We start from the raw sequence: 19,667 nt of genomic DNA on the forward strand, positions 1-19,667 counted from the left end.
TATCTTTTATGTATATATAGACTTAAATATGGATTATGTTTTAATATATATCAATTTTTTAAATTGAAAAAACTCAATAATCTATTGAACTATAATCAAAAATCTATTCAACTATAATCAATGTAGTAGCCATACAGCGCTCCACACGTTGGCTGCACAGGGCTGCACTCAGTTTCCACATCTGGCACATCCAGTGTGTGTAGCAGAACACAGCGGTAAGGCATCCAGCCTCCCTGTGTGCAGAACCCTTCACGCCAGAGGGCAGTAGTAGTGGCGGGGATTAGCCGCAGCTCTCTCATCCTCCATGTGTCTGTGAGGAGGAAGGGATACCGGCTGTCTCCACACCCATACACGATCATCAGCGCCCACACGCGGTGCTCCATCCTACCGGTGGACCTATCCTTCCTGCACCGGTCTGAACACCGAACTCAGTGAAGATCCAGCTATTCTCAGCAAGGATCTTGACGTGTCCGTAGTGCCTGCTAAGGCTACTTTCACACTAGCGTTCGGAGCGGATCCGTCTGATGTTTCATCAGACGGATCCGCTCCGATAATGCAGACGTTCGCATCCGTTCAGAACGGATGCGTCTGCATTAAAACTTAGAAAATTTTCTAAGTGTGAAAGTTGTCTGAGCGGATCCGTTCAGACTTTACATTGAAAGTCAATGGGGAACGGATCCGCTTGAAGATTGAGCCATATAGTGTCATTTTCAAGCGGATCCGTCCCCATTGACTTACATTGTAAGTGTGGACGGATCCGCTCGCCTCCGCACGGCCAGGCGGACACCCGAACGCTGCAAGCAGCGTTCAGGTGTCCGCTCACTGAGCGGAGCGGAGGCTGAACGCTGGCAGGCGGATGCATTCTCAGTGGATCCGCCTCCACTGAGAATGCATTGGGGCCAGACGGATGCGTTCAGGACCGCTCGTGAGCCCCTTCAAACGGTGCGCACGAGCGGACACCCAAACGCTAGTGTGAAAGTAGTTTTAACCCGTCATGTCTAGTTCACGTCCCTCCCCAGTAGTGTAACAGAAGAGTCAGCCTGTATTCCCCGGCTACAGGGATGGCGCTTTGTGGCTGACTCCAGTGCTCAGCACTGATCATCGATCTCATCTCATCTCATGGTGCTGAATAAGGCCTTAGAGGCGACATATCTCTACAAAGGGTGGAGTATTACTTTTCCCCTTTAAGGCTTTCCCAGAAAGGGTATGGCTATCAAAGTGCTGCAACTTCACTTTCACTAAGCGGGGCCTAGTAAGGATTCTGGTATGAAGGCATTATGTGTCTGGGTCTTGTATTGATTTTTGGATAAACTATACCTAGATAAGGACAGTAGCTGTGCTACAGTTACTTGTGCTTGAAATCAAAATTGACATTAAAATTAACTACAATAAATACATAAATAGGATTGACTACAATGCAGATTACGTGAAGTAGAGACTATAGAATAATGCAGACCTTCACAGGAGTGAAGTGTTATTTATTAAAAAATATATATTGATATATACTATATGTATATTTATATATGTGTGCTGTCACACTACGATATATATATAGAACCTTTCACTTCTGAAAAGTGAATTATGGAAAATTTACATCCTCCGGATAGCAGCATTGCAGATGATTGTGTTAGTGGACTTTATGTAAGAATCTTAACTACTCCTTTTTTTATATTACAACTCAACTAAAATGAAGCACAGCTGCAGTGCATTGGGTATGCGGGTAAAGGTAAGCTTTAAACGATAGTTCTTCTTAAAACCCAGACACATAATGCCTTCATACCAGAATCCTTACTAGGCCCCGCTTAGTGACAGTGAAGTTGCAGCACTTTGCTAGCCATTCTATTTCAGGGAAAGCCTTAAAGGGGAAAAGTAATACTCCACCCTTTGTAGAGATATGTCGCCTCTAAGGCCTTATTCAGCACCATGAGATGAGATCGATGATCAGTGCTGAACACTGGAGTCAGCCACAAAGCGCCATCCCTGTAGCCGGGGAATACAGCTGACTCTCCTGTTACACTAGCGTGGAGGGACGTGAACTAGACATGACGGGTTAGCAAGCACTACGGACACGTCAAGATCCTTGCTGAGAATAGCTGGATCTTCACTGAGTTCGGTGTTCAGACCGGTGCAGGAAGGATAGGTCCACCGGTAGGATGGAGCACCGCGTGTGGGCGCTGATGATCGTGTATGGGTGTGGAGACAGCCGGTATCCCTTCCTCCTCACAGACACATGGAGGATGAGAGAGCTGCGGCTAATCCCCGCCACTACTACTGCCCTCTGGCGTGAAGGGTTCTGCACACAGGGAGGCTGGATGCCTTACCGCTGTGTTCTGCTACACACACTGGATGTGCCAGATGTGGAAACTGAGAGCAGCCCTGTGCAGCCAACGTGTGGAGCAAATGTATTTGTGATGTACATTGTAGACATTGGACAATATAGAATTTAGCGTCATTTTTAACACAATCCTGCTGCACACATGGAACATCCTGATCTACCTGCTCTTTCTATCTATTTATGCTGCTGTCCAGGTCTGGGAGGGGGCCCATTCCTGAGAGGATATTCCTGCTGCACCATTATACCTGCTGCTCTGCCAGTCGACTATACTACACGCTGCTGCTGCTGCTGCTGTCCAGGTCTGGGAGGGGGCCCATTCCTGAGAGGATATTCCTGCTGCACCATTATACCTGCTGCTCTGCCAGTCGACTATACTACACGCTGCTGCTGCTGCTGTCCAGGTCTGGGAGGGGGCCCATTCCTGAGAGGATATTCCTGCTGCACCATTATACCTGCTGCTCTGCCAGTCGACTATACTACACGCTGCTGCTGCTGCTGCTGCTGTCCAGGTCTGGGAGGGGGCCCATTCCTGAGAGGATATTCCTGCTGCACCATTATACCTGCTGCTCTGCCAGTCGACTATACTACACGCTGCTGCTGCTGCTGTCCAGGTCTGGGAGGGGGCCCATTCCTGAGAGGATATTTCTGGTTCGCATAAAACACTCCAACCGTGCTGCTACACGTTGTGTTCAGTTCACTTAGTTCAAGATATATTATTAGTCAAAAGGTTGACCCATAAACTTCTAAATGCTGCAGTAGCTACTAGCGCCTACTGCTGCCTGTCATCCTATGTTGGTCTACAATATATGTTTAGACATTCAGTTAAATGATAAACATCTAGTTGCTGCTGTTGATAGTGTTATTAATAGCTTTTTTCTATAGAATTTTTTTTTTAAATGACTGATAGTATGAAATTAAGAATTCAAGAATCCACAGTTATTCCCATCCCTGCGTACACATTTTTTTACAAATTAAAATAAAATAACAAGTTCACATTTACATGAGCCTATCCGATATACAATTGAGAGCTTCGGTCAAACAGTGTGTATGCCTAAAACTGTTGGCTTACTAGGAATATTGTGTGCCATTGTTATGGCAACTTCAAATTTTTTATAAATTTTGTGATCATTATTTTTATTTTATTTTTTTATGCTGTATTTTCAGAATGATTATGTGGAGACTACCAGCATGTACCATATTTTATCCATATTATTTTCTAAATTAAATTTTTGGAATTTGATTGTTATTTATTATAAACTTTTTATGTGGGCACATGTGCTTAGTTCAAAAGGTATTGTCACGAGTTAAATAAATCTATTAAATAATAAGAAAAGTTATTAAAATATCATGTGGTGTTATGCTTCATTTACAAAATTGTTTTGTTTTATTTAAATATTTTATTATTTTGAAGAAATTGGGTTAATGGGCAATGGATGTGGTTCTCACTATATCATGGTGGGCAACGCACCAGGGCTTCCCTTTTCAAAAGGTCTTGTTCATTGACCATGTTACACGACCGATTGATAAACCTAATAACTTCATTTAATTTTATTTATTTCGTTTTTTTTAAATACGGAATTGGGTACTAGCATGGTGTTGTCTGTCGTCCTGGAAAGGATGCTGGACTTCCGTGTTGACCTCTCTACATGGTTGGGTGTGACTGGCGTTATACTCATCCGTGTGGAAATCCGTATTTGTGAGTAGAGCATTATTGCCACATTTATTAAGCAAAAAATACATGAATATTTTATAGGATAATTCTTGACAAACATTTTTGGATTATGGGCACATGATGTTAATATATATTGTTAAATAATAAATAATAAATCCGAAATACACTATTGTGTTTTTTTGGTAATCCGTGCTGGTTAGTTAATAGCCACTACATTATTTTTGGAATCAAATCAGCTTTTTTTTCAATTATTATTTTTGTTGTTATAAATATTTTTTAAAAATAGGAGAATAATGGACCGATTATAGTCTCCCCAAACACAATTAGTCCACGTACATTTTAATTAATTTTTTTTAAATTATATTATAAAAAACCATCACAAAATATATGATGTGTATATTATTTTGTAGACAAATAAACTGTACACAATGCTTGCGATACTAAATATTGTGTGTTGCATTAAAAAAAATTTTGTCAAAAATCTCAGAATAATATAATTTGTTAATTTACAAGTCTCATTATTATTGAAAGAATGTTATTAGCACTGTCAAACTTACCTTTAAACACTTACCTGATACAAGATAAGAATATGCTGCATTCTGTTTCTGCTATGTTTTGACGAGCTATAAGTAGATCTTGAATCTACTTAGTAATATAATCTTCTACGTGAAAATGCTGCTGTCCTCCAAATCATTTATCTGTGTGGGCCTTACACTAAAACGTTATCTTACAATGCTGCTGTCCTCCACTAGTGTATGTAATCCTTGAGGCCTCACACTACACCGTTATCTTACACTGCTGCTGTCCTCAACTAGTGTATGTAATCCGTGAGGCCTCACACTACACCGTTATCTTACACTGCTGCTGTCCTCAACTAGTGTATGTAATCCTTGAGGCCTCACACTACACCGTTATCTTACACTGCTGCTGTCCTCAACTAGTGTATGTAATCCGTGAGGCCTTACACTAAAACATTATCTTACACTGCTGCTGTCCTCAACTAGTGTATGTAATCCGTGAGGCCTTACACTAAAACATTATCTTACACTGCTGCTGTCCTCCACTAGTGTATGTAATCCGTGAGGCCTTACACTAAAACGTTATCTTACACTGCTGCTGTCATCAACTAGTGTATGTAATCCGTGAGGCCTCACACTACACCGTTATCTTACACTGCTTCTGTCCTCAACTAGTGTATGTAATCCGTGAGGCCTCACACTACACTGTTATCTTACACTGCTGCTGTCCTCCACTAGTGTATGTAATCCGTGAGGCCTCACACTACACCGTTATCTTACACTGCTGCTGTCCTCCACTAGTGTATGTAATCCGTGAGGCCTCACACTACACCGTTATCTTACAATGCTGCTGTCCTCCACTAGTGTATGTAATCCGTGAGGCCTCACACTACACCGTTATCTTACACTGCTGCTGTCCTCCACTAGTGTATGTAATCCGTGAGGCCTCACACTACACCGTTATCTTACACTGCTGCTGTCCTCAACTAGTGTATGTAATCCGTGAGGCCTCACACTACACCGTTATCTTACACTGCTGCTGTCCTCCACTAGTGTATGTAATCCGTGAGGCCTCACACTACACCGTTATCTTACAATGCTGCTGTCCTCCACTAGTGTATGTAATCCGTGAGGCCTCACACTACACCGTTATTTTACACTGCTGCTGTCCTCAACTAGTGTATTTATCTGTGTGGGCCTTACACGACACCGTTATCTTACATTTTGTTTTTTTGGATTAAATTTAGGTAATTTGTATTGCTTTAAGTATACCTAATAAAATTGATTAGCTGCAATATCCTGATTAAGTTATGTGTAGGCATTATACTGCACTGTTAATATATATATGACATTACACTTTCTGACTGGACTCTGCATAATTCACAAACTGGACTAAATCTTGCTTAATTCAAAGTTATATAGTACATACTTTAACAAAAGAACAGAAACTTTGAATTTGGAATCAAAAAAATATTTTAATCAGACTATGCTCTATCTGATTTTTTTTTTGTTTTTTAATTAAAAATATATTTATATAAAACAAAATAACAATCCCCTCCCAGCCCCAACATATAAAATGAATAAAACAAAGAAGCTAACGGTGCTTCTTTAATTGTTCCAATTGGTCCAGGACCTCGCGCAGATCCCGCTGGTTCTGCCTCTCCAGGAGCCGGTGCCTCTTCTCCAATTCTTGCATTTGGAGGCGGAAAGCCTCGCTTTTTTTTTTTTGGTCTTTTATGACCCCTTTTATTTTTTTAATTAGATTATTTATCCCTATGGTGAAAGATAAAAATAGAGATAATCAGTCACAGTTGTAGGCATTGATGGAATTCAGTTTTGTAGTATTGTTAGTGTTAATAGTTAACTGTTTAAATGTATGAAATATGATTTATTCCAAAAGATTATATATATATTTTTTTATTAGGTTATACTTTTATTCGGTTAAATTAGTGATTATGGTTAGTGTGAACAGTGTATTTGTATATATTATATCAATTATTTTTGTAGTATGGCTAGTATTTCCTTTTTTGTTAATTGTAAATATTTTAAGTATACTTTATGTTAAAAAATTAAATAATTTATATTAATTTATTTTGTTTATTAGCGTTTAAATGATTACTAGGGTTAGTGTTAATATAGTCTAGGTATGTAAGATAGCATTTAGTTATATGGTATGGCTAGTGTTTCCATTTTAACTTGTAAATAGATTTTTATATAGTGTTCAATAGAATTATATATTTTGAAGATTTTTGAGACTAGATTAGTGTTAAAATAATTTTATTTAGGCTTATTGTGAATGAAGTCTTTGTACGTATGTTAACATATAGTTTTGTAATATGGCTAGCGTTTCCAGTATTACTTGTAAATAGTTGATAAAACAATAGTTTAAAAATTTATATATTTCATGAATTGTTTAGAGTTTAGTAGAGTTTACCTTATAATTTTTCAGTTTACTGTTAAGTTGTTGTTTGTATATATGTTGCTATTACATTAATATTATTGACTGTTTAGTGTGTGTACCTGGACTCTGGCTACACTTTAATTCCATTTTGTGTGTCCTGACCGCCATCAAGGCTTTTTTTTATTTGTTTAAATGTGTACTGTAATATGTATTGGTTTTCTGTTCCTTTTTCCCTACCCTGTTTTCCTTTGCCATTCATTACCCAGCAGGGTGTTGGCTCAGGGACACAGGGAGACCAGTTAAAACTAGCCGCTCTGTCCCTTATCATTCACCCATCATTCCTTGCTCAAACCCCACCCTTACTTTTTACTTTAAAAATTCTAACCAAGATTACAAAACTACCTTTGATAGTATAATTAAGTAGAATTAGGTTTGTTAGTTATTTTTATAAAGATTTTTGTAGATATTTACCCTCCTGCTGTGGGGTGGTCACAAGCTCCTCCTCCTCCTCTGACTGTGCGGCCACCTCTTGCTCCTCCTCCTCCTCGGTCACCTCGGCCGGAGGTATTGCGGCAGCCGGTGAGGTGTGGGGTTGAGAGGGACCGCCTTCCTCCTCCACCTCCACCTCCACATGTTCGGCGACATCTGGGGGAGCAGTGTCGCTCGTCTCCATCGCGGTGGGGGGGCCTGCCTCCTCTTCCTCCTCCTCAGAGACCTCCACCACGTGGATATCCCGGTGCGCAGGTGTTGAGCGCACTGTTGGAACAGGCTGGCCTGTAATTACACATTGTTAATGATTTAGACAGGAAAATCAACGAATATAACTAAACAATTTAACCATTAATCTGTATCTTATGCGGTTGATTTTTTTTTTTTTTTATTAAAGTCCTTTAATATTAAGTCAAATGTTGATGATTGGAGAGACATCTATGTCTCTTGGGTTAGCCATGTTAACCTTGTTAAAATTATCAGCCTCCCTGGAGTTATGTATTTTTTGACAGGGAATCCCTATGTCGATACCCAGAAGCTTTTTTATTGCAATTAACAGGGAAATTATCTCCTTGGTATGGAAAGGGGGATAGAAAGGTCTATCCTTTGACATATTAACAACTACAAGGACAAAATTCAGGGGCGGACTTGGTCTTCACCAAAATTTAGAACTTTGACAAGAGACAATTAATGGTGGAAACCTGATCAATAAGCATAATAATCAGAGACCATACAATAACATAATTTTATGTGAAATTAGTTACGTTTACTCAAAAAAAAAACAGTACACAAGGAAATATATATATATATATATTTTAAATAATGCCTTTGGTACATCGTTTATTATTAGGGTAGTAGAACGTCTTTTAGCTAGTTTTATAGTAAGGGTAGGGTTTCCAGTATTACTTGTAAATAGTTTCAAAAAATAATACTTAAAATACATTCTATATTTCATCTATAGCTTAGCGTATGGTATAGTTTAATTTATAATTTTTCAGTTTAATGTGAAGTTGTTCTTTGTATATATGTTGCTATTACTTTAATGTTATTTCCTATGTTGATACCAAGATTTTTTTTTTTTTTTGCAATTAAACAGGAATTTCTCTCCTTGGTATGGAAAGGGGGACCACAATAATGCCTTTTGTACATCGCTTATAATTAATTTTAGTGTGAATAACGTCTTTGTATATATGATAGCTGTATTTTGGATTAAACGTAACTTTATGTGATAATAAGACAAGGGTATGAATAATTCTAGACATCACTGTACATTACATTATTTCTCATCCACATTGTGTAATGTTACAGTAAGCATCTTACCGGGGCAGACTCTTTCAGATATTTCTCTGACGAATTCTGGGTCTCGCCTTTTTAGGTCCGACCACCTCTTTACTATTGCACTTTCAGAGTGCTCGCGGGCGAATTTTTCTCTCAGCATTTGTTGTATGCTGCGAACTATTTCTTTTTTTGAGTCATGCCGCCTGGTACGGTCATACCCCTTCTTTACCATTCTCTGCAAGATAAAAGATACAAGCATATAATATACACTCACCTAAAGAATTGTTAGGAACACCTGTTCTATTTCTCATTAATGCAATTATCTAGTCACCAATCACATGGCAGTTGCTTCAATGTATTTAGGGGGGTGGTCCTGGTCAAGACAATCTCCTGAACTCCAAACTGAATGTCAGAATGGGAAAGAAAGGTGATTTAAGCAATTTTGAGCGTGGCATGGTTGTTGGTGCCAGACGGGCCGGTCTGAGTATTTCACAATCTGCTCAGTTACTGGGATTTTCACGCACAACCATTTCTAGGGTTTACAAAGAATGGTGTGAAAAGGGAAAAACATCCAGTATGCGGCCATCCTGTGGGCGAAAATGCCTTGTGGATGCTAGAGGTCAGAGGAGAATGGGCCGACTGATTCAAGCTGATAGAAGAGCAACGTTGTCTGAAATAACCACTCGTTACAGCCGAGGTATGCAGCAAAGCATTTGTGAAGCCACAACACGAACAACCTTGAGGCGGATGGACTACAACAGCAGAAGACCCCACCGGGTACCACTCATCACCACTACTAATAGGAAAAAGAGGCTACAATTTGCATGAGGTCACCAATACTGGACTGTTGAAGACTAGAAAAAATGTTGCCTGATCTGATGATTAGGAGACATTCAAATGGTAGAGTCCGAATTTGGCGTAAACAGAATGAGAACATGTCTCCATCATGCCTTGTTACCACTGTGCAGGCTGGTGGTGGTGTAATGGTGTGAGGGAGGTTTTCTGGGCACACTTTAGGCCCCTTAGTGCCAATTGGGCATCGTTTAAATGCCACGGGCTACCTGAGCATTGTTTATGACCATGTCCATCCCTTCATGACCACCATGTACCCATCCTCTGATGGCTACTTCCAGCAGGATAATGCACCATGTCACAAATCTCTAATCATTTCAAATTGGTTTCTTGAACATGACAATGAGTTCACTGAACTAAAATGGTCCCCAAAGTCACCAGATCTCAACCCAATAGAGTATCTTTGGGATGTGGTGGAACAGGAGCTTCATGCCCAGTATTGGTGCGTTATATAGTGCCTAGAATATAGTACCCGTCTATTAAGTGATGGTACTTTATGGGGTGTACAGCTGGTTCGCCTCCCCGTGGTGCACCCTGGGTAATGCTAAATGAACCAGCAAATACTGGCGATCTGCCGAAAAAGATTTTGACAGACAGACAATATAAACTCGGATCTATAGATTACCCGTTTTTGCGGTTAACCGCCTCCCGACCGGCGGACGCATAATCGCGTCCTGCCGGCGGGAGGTTTTTTCCTCCTGGAAGCGCCGGCGCGTCCTCTCGCTAGAGGCGAGAAGACGCGCCGGGCCGCCTGCGCGGTGCGCAGCTGTAATCGCCGCAGGAGAAATTAATCTGCAGCATGCTAGCAATGATCGGTCGCTGGCAGGCTGCAGATTGTTAAAAAAAACGCATATCAGACGCTGTTCTGTGAGCAGCGTCTGATATGGCTCCTACACCCTCCTCTGGTGGTCCCTTTTGCTTGGGACCACCGGAGGAAAATGAAAGTATCTGCACCAATCACCACACAAGAGCCCCCCCCACCCCCTCTCTCACTGATTAACCCCTGATCACCCATGTCACCCCCCTGATCACCCCGTCACCCCCCCTTGTCACTGATCACCCCCCTTTAGGCTCACTCAGACGAACGTATGTGTTTTGCGGATCTGTGGATATGTGGATCCGCAAAACACGGACACCGGCAATGTGCTTTCCGCATTTTGCGGATCCGCACATTGCCAGAACTATATAGAAAATGCCTTTTCTTGTCCGCAATTGCGGACAAGTATAGGACATGTTCTACATTTTTGCGGATACGGAAATGCGGATCCGCAATTCCGGATCTGAGCAGGACAAAGCCTGTCCCCATGGAATTGAATGTATCCACAATTCCGTTCCGCAAAATTTTGCGGAACATAATTGCGGACGTGTGAATGAGGCCTAAGGGTCCCTTAGCGATCGCAGTTTTACAGCTTTCCCCTCTTTTTTTTTTTTTTTTGCACATTTTTTAGAGATTTTTTCATCCACATTGATCACCACCAAATGAAAGCTGTATTAGTGAGAAGAAAAGGGGGTAAAATTCATTTGGGTGGTAATTTGTATGACGGAGCAATAAACGGTGAAAGTAGCGTAGTGCGGAATTCTAAAAAGTGGTCTGGTCATAAAGGGGGATTAAGCTAGGGGGGCTGAAGTGGTTAAGTGGTATATAGTGTTTCGAACTATATATGTGGTGTTTATTGTGTGGATGGATGTACAGTATGCATGTAATTAATTACTTGTCAGCTTTATATACATAAAATCCAAGCCACAAAAAAAAAAAATCACCAGAAAAATCAAGACATAAAAAAAAAAAAAAATTAGCATAATTTCGCATACGCGCCTATAAAAGGTTTTAATATGCATTCACATTAAGAACAAGACTAAAAGTTGATACTTACAGTTATAAGCAGTTTTTCCTCTCGATCGCTAAATGTGCGGCGCACCATCTTCTTACTGTCTGCAACTCTGCCAGCCAACTGCGCGTCGCGTCGCGTCGCATACAAAGACGTCATGTCCGCCGGTCGCGTTATTCTAATTAATATTGATCGCAATGCGCATGCGCAATATTAGCGATTATTTAATACATGGTAAATAAAGATTGAAAAGCAGATAACATGTAGATGGTATATTTTATTGCACTAGGTAAATATGATGTAATCGATTTTGTACGAATACTGCCTTTGCCTGCCAGTAACAATGATCTTGCGCAATTAAATGATGACGAATACGAATATTCGAATTTGCGAATATATCGCGAATATTTTACGAAATATTCGCGAAATATCGCGAATTCGAATATGGGCATATTCGATCATCACTAGTCGTAAGTTGCTGATGACCAGCAATTATGGGTTAAATACCTTCCGTTGGCTGAATTTGCTTTGAATAACCGTGTTAATTCTTCTGCTTGGGTCTCCCCTTTCTTTTGTAACCATGGTTTTTATCCCCGTTTTCATTCTGGGTCATCTGTCTCCTCCTCTAACCCTGAGGCGGATAGGCTCTCTTCTGAACTGTGCACAGTTTGGGCCCGGGTTCAAATGAACCTAGAAAAGGCTCAAAGTTCTCAAAGACTCAAAGCCAATAGGAAACGTTCAAGGGGCGCAAATTTTCTGGTTGGGGATAAGGTGTGGTTATCCTCCAAGAATCTCTCTCTCAATGTAGATTCAAAAAAATTTGCACCTTGTTTTATTGGACCATATAAGATCATGGAGGTGATTAACCCAGTATCGTTTAAGTTGGAGCTGCCCGAGTCATTCCACATTCATAATGTGTTCCATAAATCTCTACTTAAAAGATATGTTGAACCAGTAGTACCATCAAAAGCCTCGCCTCTGCCGGTTCTTGTTAATGATGTTGTCGAGTATGTGGTGTCTAAAATAGTGGATGTCAGGAAGGTGCGTAATTCCTTGCAGTACCTGATTCACTGGAAGGGGTATGGACCTGAAGAGAGTTCTTGGGTACCTGCCAGGGAGGTTCATGCTCCTAGACTTGTTCGAAAATTTCATTTAGAACACCCTGAAAGGCCAACGCCTGAAGTCTTGGGTCCGGTGGCCCCTCGTAAAAGGGTGGGTACTGTCATGGGGCGCCAAAGGCGCACTCGGTCTTCCATCAGCCGCAGACCTGCTGCTTAGCTTCGGGAGCGAAGATCTGTGTTTGGCCTCGTTCCCAGGGCGGCTTTGCTAGCTGGAAGGCTCCCTGCTCCTAGGTCTGCCTTGAGCGCCAAGCTGATTATTCGGTGCTCGATTTGTCTGTCTGTCGGTCATGTGACGCTGGCCACGTCACATGACCCTCACTCCCCACTATAAATACAGGCAGCCTGCTGGCCACAGGTTGCCTGTTAATTTTAGGGATCTGGTGATTGTTTTGATCCTGCATACTTACCTGATCCTGCGTTCCCTGACGATTCTCTGCCTGCTACTCCTGTACTGTGCATCTCTCCTGGTATCCTGACCCTGGCTTCCACCTGACGATTCTTTGCGGACGCCTGTTGTACTTCGTTTCTCTCCTGGTATTTGACCTTGGCTTTTCCTGACTATTCTCTGCTCATTCCTTAGTACTGCGTAGCTCTCTATGTATTGACCCGGTCCGTTCACGTTCCGTTATTTGTCTTGTCTGTCTTCCCAGCACGTATCCTAAGTTAGGGACTGCCGTCTAGTTGTCCCCTGTCATTAGGACTTGCGAGGCAAGTAGGCAGGGCCAGGGGTGAGGGTGGAGCGCAGTGGTCACTATCCTCCCCCCTGTGTGTAGTGTACGTTACCGTCACAGTTATTCCCATTATGTCATAGTCCCCCTCACACATCACTAATTCCAGTTCCCCAGTTTTATTAGTCAGGCTTCTGGCATTAGTATAGTGTAAGGGGTTACACTCTCAGGTAGGGCGACGATGACAGATTCTCTTGCAGACCACAGGGTTAAAGTCCAAATGTTGCTATATTTATCACACTCCGGCAATACAGGCAATCCCAGTTATAATTCACTGGGGAAGGTGAAGGTCCAGCACCACAAAACATAAACCAAAATAAACACCTGCCCGTCTGGACTCTGGCTAATACAGTGAAATTCCTAACTCACCTATTGAACACCATTCTCACAGAGAATTCGGCTTCTCTAGCCAGCAGGGCAGCCAGCTTCCCTGACTTTCTCCAGGCATTACTCTCCCCAGACTGACAGCCTGGACTGTGCTTTATTTCCCCTTGATGATCCCAGCTGGCTTCAGCTGGGATCCTTCAGGCTAGGGGAAAACCTGTCCCGGAATGGGGTGGACTGGGGAGGTCCCTCTACCAATCCTACCTTCTCCCAGTCCAATAAAATCCAGCCCATAAACTTAACAAAACTGTCTCAGCAACCTACACATTGATGAGACCATTTTAACCTTCTGCATTTTATTTACCTCACCCAGTTGAGGAAGCTGGGTGGGATATACACCCCTTCCAGGACTTTACCATACACTTTTCTGTTCACCTTACCACAATACATACAATTAAGAGGGTTATGTATATTTTTTACCCTACACCTTTCCTTCTGAACTGTTCTAGTCCCTCCTTCCATTCCTCCCCCAGTCCCACTACCTTGCCCCCGGTCTCTGTCTGCACTCATCCTATAACGTAATTAACCTCCCCCCCAGTCCCTAGTTTAAACACTCCTCCAACCTTCTAGCCATCTTTCCACCCAACACAGCTGCCCCTTTCCCATTGAGGTGCAGCCCGTCCCTACGATAGAGCCTATAGCTGACAGAAGTCGGCCCAGTTCTCCAGGAACCCAAACCCCTCCTTCCTACACCAGTTCTTGAGCCACTTGTTAATCTCCCTAATCTCCCGCTGCCTTTCTTGTGTGGCTCGTGATACAGGCAGTATTTCGGAAAACAATACCATTGAGGTCTTTGCCCTAAGCTCTTGACCTAAATCCCTAAAATCATTTTTAAAGACTCTCCATCTTCCGCTAACTTTGTCATTGGTTCTGATATGGACCATGACTGCTGGATCTACTCCAGCCCCTCCCAGTAATCTGTCAACCCGATCCGCGATGTGTCGAACTCTAGTGCCAGGAAGACAACACTCTGTTCGGCAATCACGGTCTTTGTGACAGATTGCCCTTTCTGTACTCCTAATAATAGTGTCTCCAACTATTAGCACCTGTCTGGCCTGTCCTGCTCTCCCGGTCCCCTGCTTACTGGAGATGACATTCCCCTGACTGGCAGAGGAAGCGTCCAGCTGCAGCAGTGCTGACCCTGAACCAACATCCCCCTCATCTGCCAACCGTGCAAACTTGTTGGGGTGTGACAGATCAGGGCTAGCCTCCCTGGCACTCTTCCCTCTACCCAGCTAGCTACCGCACTTTCCTCAGCCTCCTCGCTTTCACCCTCCCTTTCATCTACCCCATAGAGTGCTTGCTCAGTGAGCAGCAAACTCTTTTCCAAATTGTTAACGCCTCTCAGTGTTGAAACTCGCCCGTTTAGATACTCAATTTGCGATTCCAAATGGGTAATTTGCTCACATTTTGAACAATGATATACACCCTCGAACGGCTGTTCTAGGACTGCATACATCAGACAAGATGTGCACTGGACTGCACTGTCAATAATAGAACACATACTAGATGGGATTATGCAATGAAAGCGAAAAATACTATATAATGCAGTAATAAGAAACTGATTTACTGCAGTCCTCCACTGAAGTCCCTGAATCTAAACTCACTTAATCTAAAGTCGCACACTTATGCTAACACACATTTAAATCAAACACGCAACATGCAAACTCGCCTTAAATGCCTGCTTATATAAATGGAGCTCTCAAAACCAGCCTGTTTTGTTTCCTCTGGATTCAAAGAGTTTCCTCTGGATTCAAAGGCACTTGTAAGGCACTTACCTGCTGTGTTCCGTGCACGCGGAGTATTCAATTAAGGTGAGCTGGAAATAATACTACATGGACTGTGTACAGAGGGCTGAATACAAATGCACACCAAACTTTTCAGATTTTTATGTATTAAAAATTTTGAAAAACATGTATTATTTTCTTTCCACTGTACACATACGTGCTACTTTGTGTTGGTCTATCACATAAAATCTTAATAAAATACATTTAAGTTTGTGCGTGTAACATGAAAAAATGTAGGAAAATACAAGGGGTATGAATACTTTTTCAAGGCACTATGGGGGTCATTTACTAATCTGAAATATGCCTAAATTGAGTTAGTTGCTCTGCAATGCGATTTACATGAAATATTAGTCTGTAACCCAGATGACAGTAGGGGGCAGTATTGCTTAAGATTTGTCAAGAGATGGTGCTTTTAAGTATAGCCAGTGTTACATGGTATATTTATATTATGTCTAAAAAATCAAGCATTTATTTTCAAGACCCAAACCTTTATGCAACATAATAAAGGTAACATTAAGGGTGGGTTCACATCTGCGTTCTGGATTCTGTTATGGCTTTCCGTTATAAAATGGTTATAACGGAAAATAACGGAATCAATAAGATGGAAGGACGGATCCGTTATGCTGCCCATAGACTTGAAATATGACGGAATGCAAAACGGAAGCCTTTAGAAGGCATTCCGTTTTGCTTTCCGTCTTAATAGAAGTCTATGGGGAAGCATAACGGATCCATCTGGTACTCTGGTTTCCGTTATGCAGAACGGAGAAAAAAGTCCTGTCGACAGGACTTTGTTTTCCGTATTGCATAACGGGACCCAGACAGATCTGTTATGCTGCCCATAAACTTTTATTAAGACGGATCAAAACGGAATGCCTCTAAAGGCTTTCGTTTTGACTTCCGTCTTATTGATTCCGTTATTTTCTGTTATAACCATGTTATAACGGAAAGCCATAACGGATTCCAGAACACAGATGTGAGCCCACCTTAACAAGAATCTGTGCATTTTCAATAATGTGCAGACAAAAGGAAGTTTGAATAGAGAGAACACTACATCAGCAAGACGACAAATTGCTTTGGCCATTTACTGAACATTCCACTAAAAATTAAGCTCAACAAGGTACCAGTCATCCGGCCTCCACTCATTTCATGTTGCTGAGTTGGAATTGTACAAGCAAAAAATAAAATTAATGATTAGTTTTCCTAAATGTCCATCTGACCAGTGTTAAATTGACAAACTCATCTGTGCTATGTCTGTAATCCATTGTCTGCAGACAGCATACATACCCATTGATTTTAACATATGTTCACATATCAGCATTTTTTTTTACTGAACATGGGTCAGTGAAAAAATCATGGAGACATGCACGACTTTGGTTCGTGATGCGGACCAAACACACCCATTATCGTCTATGGGTCAGTGAAAAAACATGCACTCAACACAGATGGCATCCGTGTTGCATCCCTGTTTCACAGATCGTTGTTAGGAAATGCTCTTGAATTAATTTTCAGCTGAGCAGTGTCCGTAGAAGACCGATGACACACGGACAAAACACGGATTCTTCACAGACACCTTCACTTATGAAACACGGACTAATTTTTTTATGAACGTCAAACACACAGAAATATGAACAAGGCCCAAGTTGAATTTGAGAAGCACATCAAATCCCAAATGCACTGTAAGTACATATAGATAAATATTAGGCAGGAGCTAGTTTTATAGCTTTTAGGGTAGCATGCAGGATTTTCTAACCTCCAAACCAGTGGGCCATACAAACTCTGTGTGCTGCTGTACAGGCTCCATTCATACGTTTGTGTGCATGGGGATTCACTTTGTATAAAATACACGTATACATTATAAAAGTCAATTTTCACATAGCAGTTTTATATAATCACAGACTTAGTATCTGAGGATATTTTTATTATTACAATCTTCATACATATACATACTTCGTGCGGTGCAGTTATATGTTCTAAAGCATTTTTTGGCTTTGTGGTAATGTGGACAGTGCAGGAAGCAGTGTGTATCCCACCCGGATACCTTAGCTGGTAAAATCTGGAAAGCTGCAGTGGTCTCAGCAAAGTATAGTTTGCTGAGACAGTTTTGTGTACATTTTCTTCTGGGCTGGATTTTACTTGGATTGGCAGATAGGTTTGGTAGTGGGATCTGCCAGTCCACACACTTCCGGCACAGGTGTTCCCTTTCACCTGAGGTGATCGCAGGTGAGGCCTGCTCTAATCAAACAGCCATAAAACCAACCCTATGTGTGTTATTCAGGGGGAAGGAAAGGCTGAGGAGGACTGAGTTTGGGGGACCCAGCGACGCCTGCGGAGAGAGGATCGAACAGCCAGAGTCAGGCGGACTTCTGGCCACAATCCCCCCAAAGGTACTGATGTTGTAGTCACAGACTTGAGGCTGCTGGACTGTTTGGGCTGAGAAAACTGCATCTGATCACGTGTGTGAACTGTGTTCTTTAGAGGTGAGTCAGGGAATGAATTATCTATTAGGTAGTGCCTAGACGGGAAGGAGTTATTTTGGTTGCTGTATTGTGCTAAAGTGCTAGAAAATAATGCATCTTTTGGACTTCAATCTGGTTGTCTACGAGAAATCTGTGATTGAGACCCCATGAGAAAGAGAGCAATCTCTTACAGCTTGTAATAATGGGGGGGGGGCTTATTAGCCGTTGTGTGGTGAAGTGAGAAAATTCCAGCCTTTTTTGGCGTGTATTAGTGGCAAAAAAATATATATTATTTGCCGTTCAGCGGTGCAGTTATATGTTCTAAAGCCCTTTTTGACGTGTATTAGTGGAAAAAAAGGGCTGATTAACTGTTGTGCGGTGAAGTGAGAAAATTGCAGACTTTTTTGGGGTGTTTTAATTTCCTATTTATTTATTTGATCTAATAGTATGTCAGACAGAGAAGTGCCAGGCCCTGCACAGGAGAGTGGAAAAGACCTAAATGCTTCTGGCGCAGGCACAAGTCACAGCAGAGTAAGGGGGCCTGGTAGCAGGAGTCGCAGAGAGAGGCCTGAGCTCCCAGTGTCATTTAGCGGTCGTGTCCTGACCAGCAATCCAGCGGTGCTTGAATGGTTGACTCTGTCATCCACTTTGTCCCAAGTGACATCAGACTCCCCCAGCTAAGAGTAGGTGGGTTCGTCAGACACAACCCTTAGTTGGCATGGCTCGGGAGCAGGTCCTGTGCCCTCACCTGTCCTCAACCTACCGCTGTCCTTTTTTTGTTCCCTCAGCCAGACAAGTATTATATGCTGTGGGCTCAGCTCCACTATACAGCGAGGACGAGCTATTAGAGGACAGTCAGCAACTACTGGCCAGCTAAGATGTGGAGGAGACATCTGCCGCTTCCGCCGGTAGGCGGCCAAGTAGTAATGAGGAGAGTGGCGTGGGAGCTGGTGTTGCGAGTGGCCAGGCTCCTGGCTCAGAGACCATTAAGGAGGACATCAGTGATGTGCAGACAGTAGTCGATGATGATGATTATGTAGCAGATCGCAATTGGGAGCCCGGTGAATTAGGGGCTTCATCATCCTCATCGGGAGAAGAGGGTGGCAGCTTGCACATGAGGCAGCGGCGGAGCAAGCGTGGCCAGGAGTCAGCAGGGTGGCAGCAGTGGGAGGTCGGAAGCCAAATGTGCCCGGGGTAGACCACCCGCTTTGCAGTAGCCTACCTTCCTGGAAAGTAGTGGTGCAGGGGTTCACGGAAGCAGCGGCGGTAGCAGTCAGTCAGTGCGGAGTGTTGGGGGTAAAATCACCTACTCAGCAGTGCAGCAGTTTTTTATTAGGCCGCCGGAGGAGGTAAACATGGCAATTTGTAGAATCTGTGGGCAGAAGGTGAAGCGTGGCCAGGGTGCCAATGTTGGTACAACGGCCGTGCCTCAACATATGCAGTGTCACCATAAAGTGGCTTGGGAGAACCGTGGCTCCGATGTGGTGGTCCCGCCTGCCGTAGCAACCGCTGCATCACCCACGCACCTGATTTCAGGCAGCCGTCAGAAAGATTGAGTCCAGACCTTGTATGTAGTTGAACAGCAGCTTTACTTGAATAAACGTTCATCAGAAACAATCTTCAAGCTTTGTCTTGGTCCCAGCAGGCTTTAGCATGAAAAATGGCAAGCAAACTCGACTCTGCTACATGTGTTTCTCTCTGGCTCAGCTATACTGACAGGCTGACTGTATAACTCAGATTCTCCTGTCTGCTTCACCTTCTCTCTGTAGTCTGACTCTTAAATTATGCCAGGGAACTATTCTCCTGGCTTCTGAGGC

General features: G+C 42.6%; 1 protein-coding gene across 1 annotated transcript; it reads right to left on the bottom strand.

Moving 5' to 3' along the window:
* Nucleotides 1-6,083: 6,083 nt before the first annotated feature.
* LOC120993503 (neuromodulin-like) lies at nt 6,084-8,988 on the bottom strand. Its single transcript, XM_040422000.1, has 3 exons — nt 8,736-8,988; nt 7,398-7,700; nt 6,084-6,298 (listed from the first exon to the last, which is right to left on the bottom strand). Exons 1-3 carry the CDS (start codon nt 8,950-8,952, stop codon nt 6,120-6,122), a joined length of 699 nt encoding a protein of 232 aa, XP_040277934.1. The 5' UTR covers nt 8,953-8,988; the 3' UTR covers nt 6,084-6,119.
* Between the last annotated feature and the right edge of the window lie 10,679 nt (nt 8,989-19,667).

The sequence above is a fragment of the Bufo bufo genome, chromosome 3 (assembly GCF_905171765.1).
Source record: "Bufo bufo chromosome 3, aBufBuf1.1, whole genome shotgun sequence".
NCBI classification, from domain to species: domain Eukaryota; kingdom Metazoa; phylum Chordata; class Amphibia; order Anura; family Bufonidae; genus Bufo; species Bufo bufo.

Bases quoted from the DNA above. Each gene is read 5' to 3' on its own strand.
- LOC120993503 (XM_040422000.1), bottom strand. From the start codon at position 8,952: ATGCTTGTATCTTTTATCTTGCAGAGAATGGTAAAGAAGGGGTATGAC. The intron at 7,701-8,735 runs GTAAGATGCTTA...GTGTAATTACAG, and splicing joins ATCTGAAAGAGTCTGCCCCG to GCCAGCCTGTTCCAACAGTG. The intron at 6,299-7,397 runs GTAAATATCTAC...CTTTCACCATAG, and splicing joins GACCACCCCACAGCAGGAGG to GGATAAATAATCTAATTAAA.